Here is a 17,508-nt window from a genome sequence, read left to right as displayed (position 1 = left end):
GCTCTTGGATAGGGAGCATGTAGGATCCAATAGTTCACATAAGGTCTCTGTGACCCATGAGTGCTGCAGGAGATACGCTGCATCACCTTCCCTCTAAAATTAAATCTTGGTTTAAACTTATTAAGCTTGCCTTAAAATTCAGTTCTTTTACAGTGCCCCTTCCATTTTCTGTTCTGTCCCAAGGTGCCATTACAAACCCCTGAAGTTGTTTTTGACCATCTGGTGCACCCTTCTTAGATAGTTTCCAATCATCCTGTTCAGAGATATTAATGACACACCTCTGGAGCAGGTGGAACTTGAACCTGGGCCTCCTGACTCAGAGACAGGGACAATACCACTGCACCACAACAGCCCCTTCTGTTTGTCATTGCCTCCACTTAGTATAAAGTTGCCTTGGTCCTACCAGAACACAGACTGCTCTCTTATGAGAGAGACACCAAGTGGTGGTTTAACCTGAGGGGCACCACGCCTCAGGTGAGGGGAGACGTTGAGAAGGAGAGTCCTTCATGGTGACCTCAGGCAGTGCGAGAATTGAACCAACACTGTTGATATTACACTGTATTGCAGGCCAACTGAGCGAACCAACCCCTTACTGTGTGTTTTCTCCTTTATTTGTCATATACTCAGACTTTGTGCACAGCCGAGCGACCTTCCCAAAATCACTGTGACTTCTTTTTGCATTTTTTTCTTTTTTTAAAACTACTATCCAGTAATCACCCATGTGGCCAATTAAATATTTACAAGGACCCCTACTGTGTCCCTGCCTAAGTTAATTCGTTTATTGGGCTCATGTGATTTACTGATTTGTAAAAGAATGTAAAGTGTGTCATTGTTGGGTCTACTTGTGGCACAGTGGTAATGTCTCTATCCCTGGCCTGGGTTCAGATCCCATCTGCTCCAGAGGTGTGTAGTAACGTCTCTGAACAGGTCGATTAGGAAAAATAGGTTTAAAATAAAAAGAACAGATTGATAAGGGGAAAAATAGATTAAAGTAAAAATAATTCTGTACAAGGCCCTCTTGAGGTGCAGTGGTAGTGTCCCTATCCTTGGACCAAAAGGCCCCAGGTTCAAGTTTCACTTGATCCAGAGGTGTGTAATAACATCTCTGAACTGGTTGATAGGAAAAATAGTTTAATAAATTAAAAAGGAGTCATTTATTGGGTCCTGTTGTGGCGCAGTGGAAGTGTTCCTATCCCTGGACAGGGGGCCTTGGTTCAATTTCCATCTGCTTTAGAGATATGTAATAACATTTCTGAACAGATTGATTAGAAAAATAGGTTAAATGGATAAAACTAAAGAAAATCATTTGGTGATGGACAAGTAGTCTGGTTGTGTGTAATAGCACTTTCAGATATATATAAAAAACAGTCATTATTCTTCAAGGGGCTGTTTGAATGTCAATTTAGCTTATTTTGTCAGTTACACAAAACAATATAAACAAAAACCGTGGTGTGGTTGAGTAAGGAGGTATATAGTTGTAATATTTCACTCTGTTTATAAATCTTTGACTGAGCAAAGATTCATTCCAGGATCATCCTTCAGCTGATTTTCTCAAACACATGGCACTGCAGTCTTGTTTATAATGGCCTCACTTCCCTGAAGGGCATTTGTGAAACAGTTGGGATCTACAACAATCCTGCCATGTCTCTTGATCATTTTCTAGGGGGTACCTAATCGTTTCCAATTTTGAACCAGATTGCAAAACGTTGACTGTTTCCTTGGCTGACATAGAGTACTGTGATGTTGTAACAGTTGGCTAGGTGGAACCAGTAAACTGCAAGGTAAAATAATCCAGGACTGACCACCCTAATGTTTTTAAGGTCTGGGGGACATTATTAGCACAGTTAGGTTGAGGTTCTGGCTGCGATCGAAGTTGTTGGGTTTATGAGAAGTTTAATGGCTGCTTTTTCACAAGGTAGCTCAGGACATCAACTGACATGAGTGCTGTAGCATGGGAAAGACATACAGAAGATTGGCCCTTGGCCCCAGACCACCCACTCACATTTAAAGGGCTGTAGCAAATGAGACAGAATCCAGGAAGATCCTCTCACCTTCCACTTCCCTAAATCAGGCTCTGAACCTCTTCGGTCGCTGAAGTTTTGGGATTCAGTTCTTTTACGAAACTTTTTTTTTAACTAAGCTGAACTCTTCTCTGATATCAGTGATTTTAATGGGAACCATTGATTTGCAGAGAAAGATTTTGTACTGGGAATGGTTCAGTCAGCTCTAGCAAGCAGTCACCCTGAATGCCAACAAAAAGCTGAAGGTAGAGAAGGCCAAGAAAGACAGCAAGTTGATTACGATCCTACAACCTCAAGCTTTAAAAGGTCCACTTTGAACAGGAGAAAACATAACAGGTATCGTGTATTTTGTCACTGCCTATTAATCTAGTTGGAGCAACAGTCATTATAATATTCTAATACTCTTCAACTTACTTTAATATTCAAAATTTATAATTATTTCATATTGAAGCTAGATTGCATGTGCGGCAGTATGTTCAATTGCTCACACACCTTATAGTTTGTATGGGTGCTTCATTCGGCTGTAAATGTGTAAGTGTCAGGTGTAAGGGTTCTTAAAAAAAGTCAAACCAGAGTTAACTCTGTTTCTCTCTCCACAGATGCTACCGGACCTGCTGAGTTTCTCTGTTTGTTTAAGATTTCCAGCAACTGCACTATTTTGCCTTTATTCAGAAATAACTTGTGTTTGGGATTTTGGAAGGTTAGGAATTATTTCAATCAGAAGATAAAAAAAAATTGCTCAGCTTTTAGAGCCCAATGAGAGAGTCATCATGGGGGTCAAGACATTGCTGGCAAGGGCAACATTTATTGTCTTGCATTAACTGCCTGTGAGAACATAGTATTGAGCTGCCTTCTTGTACAACTGCAGTCAGATATGCTCACAGTGCTGTTAGGGAGGGAATTCCAGGATTTGGACCCAGCGACAGTGAAGGAAGGGTGATGTATTTCCATGATGGTGTGTGATTTGGAGATCTTCCTTCTGCCTGCTGTTCCTGTTCTTCTAGACAGTAAAGAAGTCATGGATTTGATATTGCTGTGGAGAGAGTAGGAAATCCTGCCAAAGGGAATAATCTGGCCTGATATGACTTGTATGTATACATTTTCCCTTAACTTTCCCTTTCAAACTTTAGCTTTTCAATTTGTTGACTTGTGCTTCAGGCATATAATGAAATGTGAATGTCATTGCTGGTCTTTGAGTAGATTCCTTTACTCAGAGAGTGGTGACAATGTAGAATTTTCTACTGCATAGTTTAAAGATTCATGCAATATAGAAAAGGCCCTTCAGCCCATCAAATCTGTACCACCATAAATAGACTAAACCTGAACTAATCCCACGTTCCTGCACTAGGCCAATAGCCTTGAATATTATGACCATTCAAGTGCTCATCCAAGTACTTTTTCAAGATTGCGAGGTTACCCAGCTCAACCAGCCTACCAAGCAGTGCATTCCAGACCCTCACTATCCTCTGGGTGAAAAATGTTTTCCTCAAATCCTCTCGAAAGCTCCTGCCTTTCAGCTTAAAAGTGTGCTCTCTTGCTATTGACCCTTCAACTAAGGGGAACAACTGCTTTTTATCCACCCTGTCCAGGCCCCTCATAATTTTATACACCTCTATCAAGTTCCGCACCCTCCCTTAACCTTCTCTGCTCCAAAGAAAAGAAGCTGATCTTAACAAGCCTCTCTTCATTGCTGAAATGCTCCATCCCACTCAACATGCTGGTGAACCTGCTCTGCACCCCTTCCAGTGCAATCACATTCTTCCCAAAATGTGATGACCAGAACTACACACAATACTCAGTAGCTGGTGCGATGATTAGCAGAAATAAAATTGTAGGGAATCCAGATGAGTAGCTAGGAGGTCTTGTGGTGTCATCGCAGCAACCCTAATTCTGGGCCAGAAGTTCTGGGGTGAAAACCCCCTCCAGGAGTTGTTGAGTTGGAATGTGCATTAATAATGTGGTCAATCAGGAAAATCCTTCCAAATTGTCTGAAGGAAGAAATAAGGGTGGGAGAGTCTGCTGGTCAGTGATCCTACAGAAGACAATGGGGGTGAACTACTGCAGTACCTGTAAATGTGGACCAATCTAATGGCAGACTAGGTCCTAACCCTTGAAAAATGACGACAGGAGAGCAGAGAGAGAGTCATAGAGTTATGCAGCACGGAACCAGACCCTTCGGTCCAAGCCCACCAAGTTTCCCAAACTGACCTAGTCCCACATACCTGCATTGGCCCATATCCCTCTAAACCTTTCCTATTCTTGTACCTGTCCAAATGTCTTTTAAACGTTATAACTGTACCTGCATCTACCACTTCCTCTGGCAGCTCATTCCACATACAAACCACCCTCTGGGTGAAAAGGTTGCCCCTCAGGTCACTTTTAAATCTTTCCTCTCTCATCTTAAAACTATGCCCTCTAGTTTTGAACTCCCCTACCCTAGGAAAAACACCTTTGCTATTCACTTTATCAATGCCTCTCACAATTTTATAAACCTCTATAAGGTCACCCTGAGTCTCCTATACTCCAGTGAAAAGTCCCAGTGTATCCAACCTCTCCTTGTATCTCAAACCCTCCAGTCCACATAACATCCTTGTAAATCTTTTCTACACCATACAATTTAATAATATCCTTCTTACATGGCAGCCGGAACTGTACTCAGTGTTTCAAAACTGGCCTCACCAATGTCCTGTAACATGATGTCCAAACTCCTATACACAGTGGTCTGAGCAATGAAGGCAAGCATGCTAAATGCCTTCTTAACCACCCTGTCTATCTGTGATACAACTTTTATAGAATTATGTACCTGAACCCCTAGGTCTCTCTGTTCAACAACACACCCCAGGGCCCTATCACTACTGAATAAGACCTGACCTTGTTTGTTTTAACAAAATGCAACACCTCACATTTATCCAAATTAAACTCCATCTGCCACTCCTCAGCCCATTGGCACAATTGATCAAGATCTCCTTGTAATCTTAGGTAACCTTCCTCACTGTCCACTATATCACCAGTCTTGCTGTCACCAGTAAACTTATTAACTGGGCAGAAAAGGATATGCTGCTAGATTAAGAAAAGACGAGGTCTGCGAGGGATAATAATACACCTATAATGGCCAAATGGTCTGTTCTGTGCTATGAAACATTATATAACTCTATATTACAGTGATATTTTGAATCAATTCATGTTATAATTTTCAAATCCTCTCTATGGGCTTTGTCTTTCAATGGCCAGAGAGTTTTTTTCTGAAGTGTAGATGGGCATTGCACATGGGGACCCTGCAGGAAATTGAAGATTCCACAAACCTTCACCCCTCCCCAGTTGTTCACCTAACAACAGCCCCACCCATCCTGGAGCTTGACCCCTCAACCCTCAGGGTGTGACACACCTCCCTGCCACTGGACCTGACCCACCTTTCCACACTGTCAAATTCAATTCCCCACAAACCCCTTCCTTGTGACTCAACTTCTCTTAAGACCTGATGGCACTATTTTCCCATCCACTGCTGGACCTGATATCTCCCAGCTGCCTCGAACTACCCTAAACACTCCATCATTCATCTGCCTCCTTAGCACCTTCCCCACTGGCATCCTACCTTCCTGGCACCTTCTCCACTACCCACTAGGCACCTTACTATCAAGCATCCTACCCCTGGCACCCTATCTACAGTTTGCACCACCTTACCCATCTAGCAGCCTACTTGCTTACCACCGTATCCTCCTCCTAACCTGGCATCCTTCACTCCAGGTGCCCAGCTTCACACTTACCTTTCGTACTTACACTTTGCCAGCAGCTGTCAAAGTGATTCTCTGTCGTGCTGAACTTTTAACATACACAAATGTGGCTGACTAGTGTGAGAAAAGGGGCATATTTTGTCTTCCTCTTACAGTATGAGGGACCCGCTGGAAAAGAAGTATGGTTCCGCGTTTCTAAAGGAGCCTTGATGGGAATATTCAACTCTTCCATCATGTTAGAAAAGTGTGAAGAGGCAATCTAGGTGTGATTGCAACTCCTTAGAAAATCCAGTCCAATTGTATTTAGATGACCTTCTATGTTTGCACTTTCAAGCTCACACAGTGTGACCTTGGATAGTTACCTTGTCCATCTGTTCCGTTGCCACAAGCCCTCACCCCTGCCCTCTGAACGTCAAACCACACGACTCCACGCCTCTTTTCCCTGGTTTCTGTGTAAATAGCACAACCAGGATCTGGGTGCCTTTGACAGAAGAGGGTTGGAAACCATGTTAGTAAAAAGTAATGAACATTTCTCAAGTATTCACAAAGATGTCCTTTAGCAACTCTCCATTAGAACATCTTTCCCTCAGGTCACAGTTCTGAGATCTGACAACACTGATGATGTATTTTAGCTAGTAGCATGACCACCTTTAATCTTTTATGTACCCTTTCTAAGGCTTCATAACATCTATCTCCTTGACCATCTTCCTCTCAAATCTCATGATCTCTTTTGTTGGTGCGCACATCTTCATCAATGCAAACTCCTAGGATTCCTTTTTCTATGACGAGTATCTATAACTTCCTCTTGCTGAAAACTCTCCTTGTTGGTTTGATGTAGGAAAGTGCAGGCTAAAAACTGGGAAGTGTTTGGGTCACAAATGCTAGGAACTCCCATGAGCTTATCAATGAATGTTCCCCAAGCCACCGCCAAGCTCACCTCCTCCCTTGTATCAACAGATAAACAAAGACACTTGACCATGTCGATTAAGAATCCAGAGAACTATTAACTTTTATCCTACAATGAATGCTGCAGCATTTTGACACCTAACATCTAATCTTTGTTGCTGTTTAATAGACTCTGTCTTGTGCTGTGTTCATTCAGGTATTACCTCAAAAAGAAGCCAGAAGTAATTGAAGAGGAGCAGCCAGGTGAGAGAGTTTGTTCTGATTTAATATGGTAAAAAGATGACAAATCAAGCATTCGATAATGATGACACAGCAGTTAAAACCCTCTGATCTAGACTCGAAACGTTAGCTTGCTCTCTCTCCACACCCCAGGGCCCTATCACTACTGAATAAGTCCTGATCTTGTTTGTTTTGACAAAATGCAACACCTCACATTTATCCAAATTAAACTCCATCTGCCACTCCTCAGCCCATTGGCACAATTGATCAAGATCTCCTTGTAATCTTAGGTAACCTTCCTCACTGTCCACTATATCACCAGTCTTGCTGTCACCAGTAAACTTATTAACTGTGCAAAAAAGGATATGCTGCTAGATTAAGAAGGAACGAGGTCTGCGAGGGATAATAATACACCTATAATGGCCAAATGGTCTGTTCTGTGCTATGAAACATTATATAATTCTATATTACAGTGATATTTTGAATCGATTCACGTTATAATTTTCAAATCCTCTCTATGGGCTTTATCTTTCAATGGCCAGAGAGTTTTTTTCTGAAGTGTAGATGAGCATTACACATGGGGACCCTGCAGGAAATTGAAGATTCCACAAACCTTCACCCCTCCCCCGCTGTTCACCTAACATCTCCACAGATGCTGCCTGACCCCCTGTGATTTCCAGCATTTTTTTTTTGTAGTGATCTACAGTATATCCAGGGACCCAGCAGGTGTAGAGTATACACAAGCACAGATGTTATTGTGTAGGAAGTAAATGAAATGTCAAATAGCCAGGAATATTTGTATCAGAAGGAAAATATAAGGGGTGCGTTTATTATAAGCGTTAGCACCATGTGGCACACATGCATTCTGTCACGACCTGACGTCATGGAAGTACTGGGAAAAAAATGGTGTTACCAGGTATTGAATGAACAACTGTGAGGGGCAGAGGGGAGTGGGAAATGTCCCTGGGTCTGAGGTGCTGCCGGATACTCAAATGAATTGATGGCTACAATGAGAAGAGGGAAGTTGTGACTGGATTTAACTCCTGCCCATTAATGCTCCCGGCCTGCCTCTATCCTGGCTCCTCGCGCTGTCGTTTGACCCACTCCAGCCTTCTTCTCACCTCCTTGTCAACAGTACATGGATCGATTACGACTGCATGTGGAACAAGATCAATGTATATACTGATGCTTCCTGCAGCCAAATAGTAACACTGGCCATACCCGCACATGTATGGCAACTCTCTTGCATTTGATACCATCACTGCAAAGTACAAGAGGTGCTTTTATGGTTTGTATCTTTTCTATGGTCTAGACTGTAACGATGGTGATTTCAGCATGGGAATACTTCACAGATGAGGTACTATATTCCTTCAAAAAAACAGTAATTGCTGGAAAAGCTCAGTAGATCTGGCAGTATCTGTGGAGAGAAATCAGAGCTAACATTTCGGATCCAGTGACCCTTCCTCAGAACTATCACTTTCCTAGTTGCCATCAGTTCTGAGAAAGGGTCACTGAATCCAAATGCTAACTCTGATTTCTCTCCACAAATGCTGCCAGACCTGCTGAGCTTTTTCCAGCAACTTCTGTTCTTGTTTCTGATGTCCAGCATCCGCAGTTCTTTGGGATTTTATTATATTCCTTGGTTACTTTAGCAGAAGCCTTACTCAAATGAATTGATGGCTACAATGAGAAGAGGGAAGTTGTGATGGATTTAACTCCTGCCCATTAATGTTGCCAAAAGAGATGGCAAGACTTAGACGAAACGTGGGTACATAGTCGGTTGGAGCACAGAATCAGTCTCTGGCTAACGCTCCTGAATACTGTCTTATTTAGGACACTTTGCTCCCGCTCAGAGGGGAAAAGACACAGGAAATGGCCCAATGTATCTTAAGGCGGACACACGAGCACAGAAGCCAGTATCCCATCATCAAGTCACCATTTATTTACAAGAGCATCATACTTGACATTGGTCTGGCTTCCCCAGAGCCAGCTGTCACAGTGAACAGAATCTCTGACATTCTTATTTAGATCTGTCAGCCAGGGCTCCCTGTTTGGACCAGATTAACAGCCCCAGTCAGGGAACTCATATTCTATGAGGGCCACCTGGCTGACCTTGCTCCAGTCAGTACAATCCCCATGCTACAGAAGGAAAAACCATAACATTTTAAAAGAGAGGTTGCACATGGAAGAATTGACCAAATTAATGAACCACTCATAGGAGTTAGTTGAATGATTTTCAGCAACACACGACAATAACTTTAATGCGGGAGACGGGGACCTGGGTTCAAATCCTGTCATGGCAGATGGTGGAATTTGAATTCAATAAAAAATGGAATAAGAGTCTAATTAGGGCTGTGAAACCATTGTCAGCTGTCTGAAAAATCCGTCTGGTTCACCCAATATCCCTTAGAGAATGAAATCTGCCATCCTTACCTGGTCCAGCCTACATGTGACTCCAGGATCATTGCAATGTGGTTGACTCTTAACTGCCCTCTGGACAATTAGGGATAAACAGTAAATCATGGCCTAGCCAGTGACGCCCATGTTCTATAAATATTTTATAAAATTGACTATTTAGAAGTGTTTGTTCACATGGAAAAATGTCCTGTGGAGCTTCACGAAGGATGAACGTATTGTGAGAGGCAGTTATTTGAAATGTGGTTTCAAATATTGTGGCAGCAAAAGAAATTTAAAAAAACCTCTCAACCGTGAACCCTGAAAGTATGGGTGGGTGGAAAATAGAAGCACTTTAGTTTAACAATAATGGAATTACCAGGAAAAGTTATTGAATCTCTAGTTAGTTAGGCTATGTAGCAGAATGCCATAGACTGAAGTACTCTCATTCTACAAACCAAGTGCCGTCTGTGGTGGGTAGTGTAGTGTATTTGAAAAGGTTGAATTCTTTGTGTAATGAAACAGAAATTGCTGGAGAATAACTTTAGAGCCTAATTCCATCTCTCCATGTCTTTTTTACGCATCTCACACCTGGTCCTGTTATGATTTGACTTGCTTTAGCACATTAACCCATTATAACTTTTTAACCCATTCCCACGTACTTCTAGGCTCATTATCACATATGGGTTACATTCAGCACAGCTCACCCATTTTCTCACTCTTAGCTCCTTCTATCTCCCATTTGGTTTTTCTTCTGTCATAGAATCTTAGAATCCCCACAGCATGGAAGCAGGCCATTCAGCCCGTTGGGTCCACACAAACCCTCCAAAAACCATCTCACCCAGACCCACACACCTACCCTATCCTTGTAACCCTGCATTTCCCATAACTAATCCGCCTGGCCTGCACATCCCTGGACACTATGGACAATTTAACACGGCCAATCCACCCTAAACTGCGTATCTTTGGACTGCGGGAGGAAACAGGAGCACCCAGAGGAAACCCACATAGACAATGGAGAGAATGTGCAAGCTCTATACACAGTTGCCTGAGCGTGGAATCAAACCTGAGTGCCTGGTGCTGTGAGGCAGCAGTGTTAATCATTGAGCCACTATGCCGCCAATCCTGACCTGCTATCCATTATCTACTTGTTTATCAACCCCTTTCACATCTCTCTCTCTCTGGGCTCCATCTCCATCTCTCTGCTCACCCACCAACACCTCTCCCCACCCCTGTTCAACCCCTTCACTGCTACCAGTCCTGATGAAGGGTCAAAGGACTTGAAACATTAACTCTGCTTTCTTCCCTCGGATGCTGCCAGACCTGCTGAGGATCTCTAGCAATTTCTGTTTTAGTTTCAAATCTCCAGCATCTGCAGTTCTTTGTTTCGTTTAGCTCTTTTTGTATTTGGTCCTGGTGGGGCTTTACAAAGCTTAATTGTAATTCTAGTCGATGCTGCAGACTGAACACTGAGAGCATTGTTAGCCAACTCTGAAGGAGCAAGCTGTTCTTTGTTGGATGAATCCTTTGAGCTAACCAGGCATGACTGGGAGGTAGTGCAACACAGAAAAGAAATGGTCAGCCACAGAATAAAATGAGGGGGAAGGGGTGGGAAATATCGCAAGAGGAATGGAAATAAAGGAAGGGAAAGATTGAGGAAAATTGTTAGTTTGTTTTTTTAACTTCCAGAACACAATGAAAATTTGTTACTTAATTGTCACTTTGAAACAGATGAAAAGCACATTTAGAGGGATTTTCACCCCAGGAGAGGGCAGGTTGGTAGATGGTATAAATTCTAAAACCTTAATGCAAACTGCTGGCAACACACCCACGTCTCATTTTAAAAAGAGGCAATTTGGGAGCCTTGCAGCTCACACACTTTCTGGAGGCTGGCATTTTTAAGGGAGGCTCCAGACTTGTGTTTTCACTCAATTTTAATTTTTATTTCATGGAGCTGGGATTTTTGATGCTCAGGAATTGCGGCCAGTAAAAATTGACAGAGAGAGCTAGAACCATAAGACAAATGCATTTTACAGCACTGCCTATAGGCTGGGTGGAGTAACACAGCTTCCTCCGAATCCAACAACTGAGCTGAGGTTTCAGTCCATGAAGTGGAGGGACAGATGGTGCTGTTAGGAAGGGAGTTCCAAGATTTTGACCCTGCAGCAGCGAAGGTACAGAAATAGGTTTCCAAGTCAGGATGGTGAATGACTTGGAGGCGAACTTGCAGAGCGGGGCATTCATAGATCATAGAATCTCTACAGTGTGGAAATAGGCCCTTCGGCCCAACAAGTCCACACTGACCCTTGGAGCATCCCACCCAGACCCATCCCCTGATAACCCACCTATTCTACACAATCCCCGAACACTACGGACGATTTAGCACGGCCAATCCACTCTAACCTGCACATCTTTGGACTGTGGGAGGAAACCGGAGCTCCCCGAGGAAATCTATGCAGATACGGGGAGAATGTGCAAACTCCACACAGACAGTCACCCGAGGGTGGAATCGAACCCGGGGCCCTGGCACTGTGAGGCAGCAGTGCTAACCACCCCAGGTGTTCTCCTGAGTCTGCTGCCCTTGTCCTTCCAAATGATAGAGGTCACAGGATTGTTGGAGAAACCTCGTTGACTGGCTGTGGTGCATTTTGTAGAAGGTCTGCCACCGCTCAGTGTCAGTAATGGAGGAGGTGAATGTTGAAAATGGTGGGTAGTGCAAATCAAGCGCGCTGCTTAATCCTGGATACTGTCAAACGTTTTGAATGTTGTAGTAGCAGCAATCATCCAGACAAATGGCAGATATTTGACCACAATCCCGATTTGTGCCTTGTAGTTGGTGGACATGTTTTTGGGAATCAGGAGGCGAGTTACTCAGCACAGAAAGTCTAGCCTCTGACCTGCTTTAGTAGCCATAGTACTTATGTGTCTGGTTCAGGGTCTGTTCCGTTTCTGGTCAATCATTATCCCCAGAATGCTGATAATGGGAGAAGTCAGCAACGGTAAAGCTACTGAATGTTAAGGAGTGATGGTAAATTCTGTCTTGTTAGAGGTGATCATTGCCTGGCACTTGTGTGCTGGATGAATATTACTGCCTAGCCATCTGTTCAGGCTGTTTCTGTTGACACATTTGCTAGATGGCCTCATTATGAATGACTAGCTGAGGTTGAGAACTGACTAATGCAGTCACCCCTGTAGACAATATTCTTAATCTAACAGGGAATGCAAGCTTTCTTTTATATTTTACCATGAGAATTTTCATAGTCTGTTTGCTTATTTTGTCAGCTTAAGAGTATCGTATAGACTATTCAGTGTTACTCTGGCTTGCTGGCTCTGCATACAGTGGGTATAGAGGATGTGTGAAGTATTGGAACAGCAAGGAATTAAGCAAGGAAGGTGTAGGGTGTTTGGTGAGGATATGATGGGGTACCAGCAAAACCTCTTAAACTAATGTGTCACCTGATTTCCCCCAGGTTTTACAAATGAATTTGCTTGTTGGTATTTCCATCGCCTTTAGGACCATATCTGACCTTGTTGGCTGGGGGTAGGAATACCTTGGGAAGAGAAACTTGAATTTCCAATAGGGGTTTAAGTTGCAAACCCAATGTCACTTTAGGAATGCAGCAGGTCAGACCCTGGGGAAAATGGCAGATGGCAAATTTTGGCCCAGCAACTTTGAAAACATGTTCCAGTCCAATATCTGCCTCCTGACATGTGACACTTCGAGAGGGGAAACTCAACCCAATGTCTCACCTTTTAAAGCCCAGTATTCCATGTACTTCACTATTTCATTGAGATGGTCTGGCACCTTCAAAGACTAGTGCACAAACACGTCCCAATAAATCTCTTCTTGCATTCCTTCTAAAATGGTACCATTAGTTTGAATCGTTTCTCTTCACTACTGTTATTACTTCACATTTCTCTGCTTTGTACGTCATCTCTCAGATCTCTGTTCCTTCCATCAATCTATTTCCCCTTGAAGTCCATTGCTATTTTCTTCGCTGCTTACTGCACTTCTGAGATTTGTGTCACCTCAACATTTCCAAACCATGCCAGCGGTGCTAGTACTGAACGCTCAGCATCATTACTGTACACCTCTCTCCAGAATGGAAATTCCATTCTCCACAACTCTTTACTAACCACGAGTCAATTTTGTACTTGTGCTGCCACTGCAATGTCCACCTAAGGGCTTCACAAGTCCAATATGTATCAGTTCCCTTCCTAAAGTCCATCAACACATAATTAACCCCACTGCTCTCAATGGCCTTCTCTGTTTTTTTAATCAATTAAGTTTGTAAAGCACAATTTCTTTCCCACAAAGAGGTGCCCGCTCTCCTTTAACTATCAGTCCATATGTTCCAAGTGGTCATAAAGTTTTTCCTGGTTCTTTCTTTCTAACATGTCCCCAACACAGGTGTTAAACTGACTGGCCTGTAACTTCCTTGTCCTTATGTGAATGAAGCAGGAGCGTTTGCAATCCTCCACAAGCTTGATGTCTAACAAGAACTGGAACATTGTGGAACTGCCATTTCAATGGGTGCTCCATTTTTTTTCAGAAAAAGACAGAATTTGTCATTGCATTGAACCCAATTGTATTTGCTTCTAATTACTGTCCAAATTGATAGTTTCTAGTCATAATTTATGATGATATCAGAATTGAGAGATGTTAATTGTTGCTGAACATGGGAGATACAGTGACTAATTATTACAGATACTGAAACAACTTTTCATGCTACAATTTAACATGTGGCTAGGTATGGGTTTGTATTGTTTTCAGTTAATCAAATTTAATCAGATGATTTTTATTTGTGAATTCTGTATACTTCAATTTAGATCACATTGGAAATGCCGAAGTCCTTCAAGTTCATCAAAGCAAGTCTTCCGAACCACCGAGTAATGGAAAACAGGGAGTCTCAGATCTGAACAGGATCACAGAATGTGAATGAAACAGTTCAGGATAAGTAAAATATATAAGTTTATCTGTCTGATTGGAGTCTAAATAGGAATATGTTTTTAAAAATTGTAATGGGATAAGATACTGTTAGGTTATTCTGCTAACAATTTTAAAGTTCAAGTCCTCAGGTTAAATTTAGCAGCTGCCTCAATATATTGTTAAACACTGTCCATTTACAGCTGGTCAAATGTATTACAAATCCAATGTCTGACAGTGTACATTGAATACAGTTAATCAGATTATACTTTCACTCGTTCTATCTCAGAGCTATAAACAGAACGTTTTTAACTTTTGGTTCATACAAATGCCTGGAAACTCTGTTTCATCATTTATGGATTGTATACATTTACAGCAACCATTATTTTCCAAGTAATAGTCTTAATTGATGAGAAATAGAAATTGATAAATGCAGGATTGGCAACTTGCAGTAAAGTTAAATCTCGTGTGCTAAAGTTAATCACGTCGCTGGACTTGTCTTTGCTAAAACCAGTTGTGTGAGACAGTCAATGATTTTTGTAAAAATTTGACAAGGATCTGTAGGATCTTGCTGTGCACCACATGACAGTTGTATTTCCTTCTGAGACATCAAAGCAAAAGCACTTCAAAAGCTGTGATGTGCTATCGGCTAACCTGACGTGAGAGAAGCAACATATGTACATCTCTCTCAATGAATATTGATCTTTATCTATTTCAACTGCTGTATAAGTTGTCCATACTTTTATAGCTTGTAACTCTAAACGTTAATGCAGTGAGATTGTGGTCACGTTTGTGTTTATGTGATCAATATCTGTCACTACTGTTCTGAGTGGTAACTATTATTTGTGTGTCATTGTATGATTACATTGTGTGTAATTTTATTAAATCCAAATAAAAGCAATTTTCTTTATTAGTCCTTAAACTGCAGTAAATATTATTGTCGGGTTGTACAACTGGATTACACAAAGGCCAAATCTGAGATTGAATCTGGCACAAAATAATGAGAGATGTTCTGAGGAAGGGTCACTCGACCCGAAACGTTAACTCTAATTTCTCTCCACAGATGCTGCCAGACCTGCTGAGTTTTTCCAGCAATTCCGGTTTTTGTTTCAGATAAACATATTCCCTCACCCCATGTGGTTAAGTAGGATTTATTTCTTCCTTTCTGGTACATGGTAAGTACTTGAGCAGCTCTTTAGCATAAATTGCCACAAATTTTCCTCAGTGAGGCCAGAAAACGTCTGTGTAAAACAGAAAGTACTCTTTGTGGTCAGCAAGTGTTGTTGCCTTGAAATTGAGGTAAAATGCGTTGTTAAACCTGGAGGAGCTTCAGTCTGCATCCAAGCTGATGTTGGACTGTTCTAAGCTAAGAGTGGATATTGAAACTGGAAACTCATGGACAAGAACAGACATTTGAAAATTGACCCCAGAAGCTGAAGAGTGAAGCAGCTGGTCACTTACCAGTGAGGACAGGGGTCTCAACAGTAAGGTTACAATAAAGTTTCTCATGAATACGACAAGCTTAGAGATTCATTCCCTTTAAGATTATAGTTTTGCTTAAAACACTATATACTACCATTATCTACAATCTGCGAGTACTTCCTTGGAAGTCAAGGTGCATTTTGAAGTTCAGCCAGAAAAACAATGACGAGGCATCATAATCAACATTCCAACATAGGATTTGAACAGTCCCTCAAACTACTGATCTCAAAATCTTCTTTAACATGATTAAAATTAATTAATTGTTCCTGCAGCTATTTCTGACATCTTTAATTAATGAGTCAGATTGGTGAGGCCGCACCATCACCCTCTTTGATTTTGGCGTACGTTGTATCAGGTCCCTTCAAAGTGCAATTTCATGCACCATTCCAACAAATTATGAAAGGCTGCATTATAAATGGGAATTTCTTTTGTGTTATTGATCAACACCCACAATAGTTCTGCACTTTTATATTTTAAATTTTTTGTTTTACTTTGCCAACTGGAATTGCAATTATTGTACTTTTAAAATGTATCAGATTTTGTTTGATTCATATGGTTAGTTTGAGCCTAAGTCATGCTGGAAAACTGAGAAGATTGAGTGCAACTCTACATGCCTGGCTTTACTTAATTCTCTCTCAATAAAATATTGGCCTGGGTACTATACTAGTGTCTCGCCTGATCCTGTCAGATTCCTGCCCAGTGAATTTGGTTAAAGTTACCATCTACAATTTTACCCTTGACATTCTATGTTGAGTGATTGGAGGCTGCAGCGATTTCTTGCAAAAATATAATTATATTGTATAATTATCTTCAGTTTGTTCAAATGTCCAAGTGGGATTCCCCTCACTAATCTAAATAAGAACATTTCAGAAGAATGCAATTGTCAAAGGTTCCTTTCATGCTTATGACTTGATTTTGAAATACTTGATGACCATTCTTGCAAATAGAATCAAAGCATCAAAATGCCACAGACAGAGGTTGTTCAAGCTCATTGTGTCTCTGTTGGCTCTTAGAAAGAGCTATGCAATTTGTTCCATCCCCAGCTTCCTCCGTTAGTGTTAAATACCAAACATTAAATGCTAGTTTAATTTCTACTCTCACTCCACAAACTCCAACGCACAGGCTACTTGATGCCTATAAAACACCCAGTCAAGTGTTCACCCAATTATCCCTGAGTTAATAGCTAATATGATCCACAGCTCCATTTGGTCCCAGGCATCCCTGCCAGCCCTGAATGGATGGTAACAGCTACCTATCCAATTCTCTCTCAGACCTACTTCCATCAGTTTCTCCGGTGGTATTCCAGGTCATCATAACTTTTTTGCACAAGTTGCAAATTTTACTTCCCCTGAAACACTTACCAATGACCTTAAATCTGTGTTCTCTAGTTACTAACTCTACTGGAAATAATTTTTCCCTATGAAATCTATCCAAGTCCCTCATAATTTTGAACTCCTCCAATAAACCTTACTTTAATCTTCTCTGCTTTAAGGCAGACAATCCTAGCCTCCCCTTGCCTCTCCACATAACTGAAGATTTTGATTTGATTTGGTTTGATTTATTATTGTCCCATGTACCAAGATACAGTGAAATGTATTGTTTTGTGTGCTTACCTGACAAATCATCCCTTATATAACTACATCAGGGTAATAGAACAGAATGCAGAATATAGTGTTACAGCTATAGAGAAGGTGTAGAGAAAAATCAACTTTATTACATGAGAGGTCCACTCAAAAGTCTGATAACAGCGGAGAAGAAACTTCCATGAATCTGTTGGTACTTTTGTATCTTCTGCCCAATGGAAAAGGGTGGAAGAGAGTATAACTGG

The 17,508-nt window shown here is 41.6% G+C and overlaps 1 protein-coding gene across 1 annotated transcript in view; it reads left to right on the top strand.

Annotated features, from left to right (window-relative positions):
* LOC109922485 overlaps positions 1-15,042 on the top strand; it is a 21,927-nt gene extending 6,885 nt beyond the window's left edge. Inside the window, exons 4-7 of the mRNA XM_048616176.1 lie at positions 814-903; positions 2,192-2,357; positions 6,855-6,901; positions 14,102-15,042. Coding sequence (XP_048472133.1) covers positions 814-903; positions 2,192-2,357; positions 6,855-6,901; positions 14,102-14,214 — 416 coding nt within the window. The 3' untranslated portion in view covers positions 14,215-15,042. The remainder of the gene's footprint in view (positions 1-813; positions 904-2,191; positions 2,358-6,854; positions 6,902-14,101) is intronic.
* Positions 15,043-17,508: the final 2,466 nt, after the last annotated feature.

The sequence above is a fragment of the Rhincodon typus genome, chromosome 34 (genome assembly GCF_021869965.1).
Source record: "Rhincodon typus isolate 14 chromosome 34, sRhiTyp1.1, whole genome shotgun sequence".
In the NCBI taxonomy this organism is placed as follows: domain Eukaryota; kingdom Metazoa; phylum Chordata; class Chondrichthyes; order Orectolobiformes; family Rhincodontidae; genus Rhincodon; species Rhincodon typus.
This window is presented reverse-complemented; position numbering and strand designations above follow the sequence as displayed.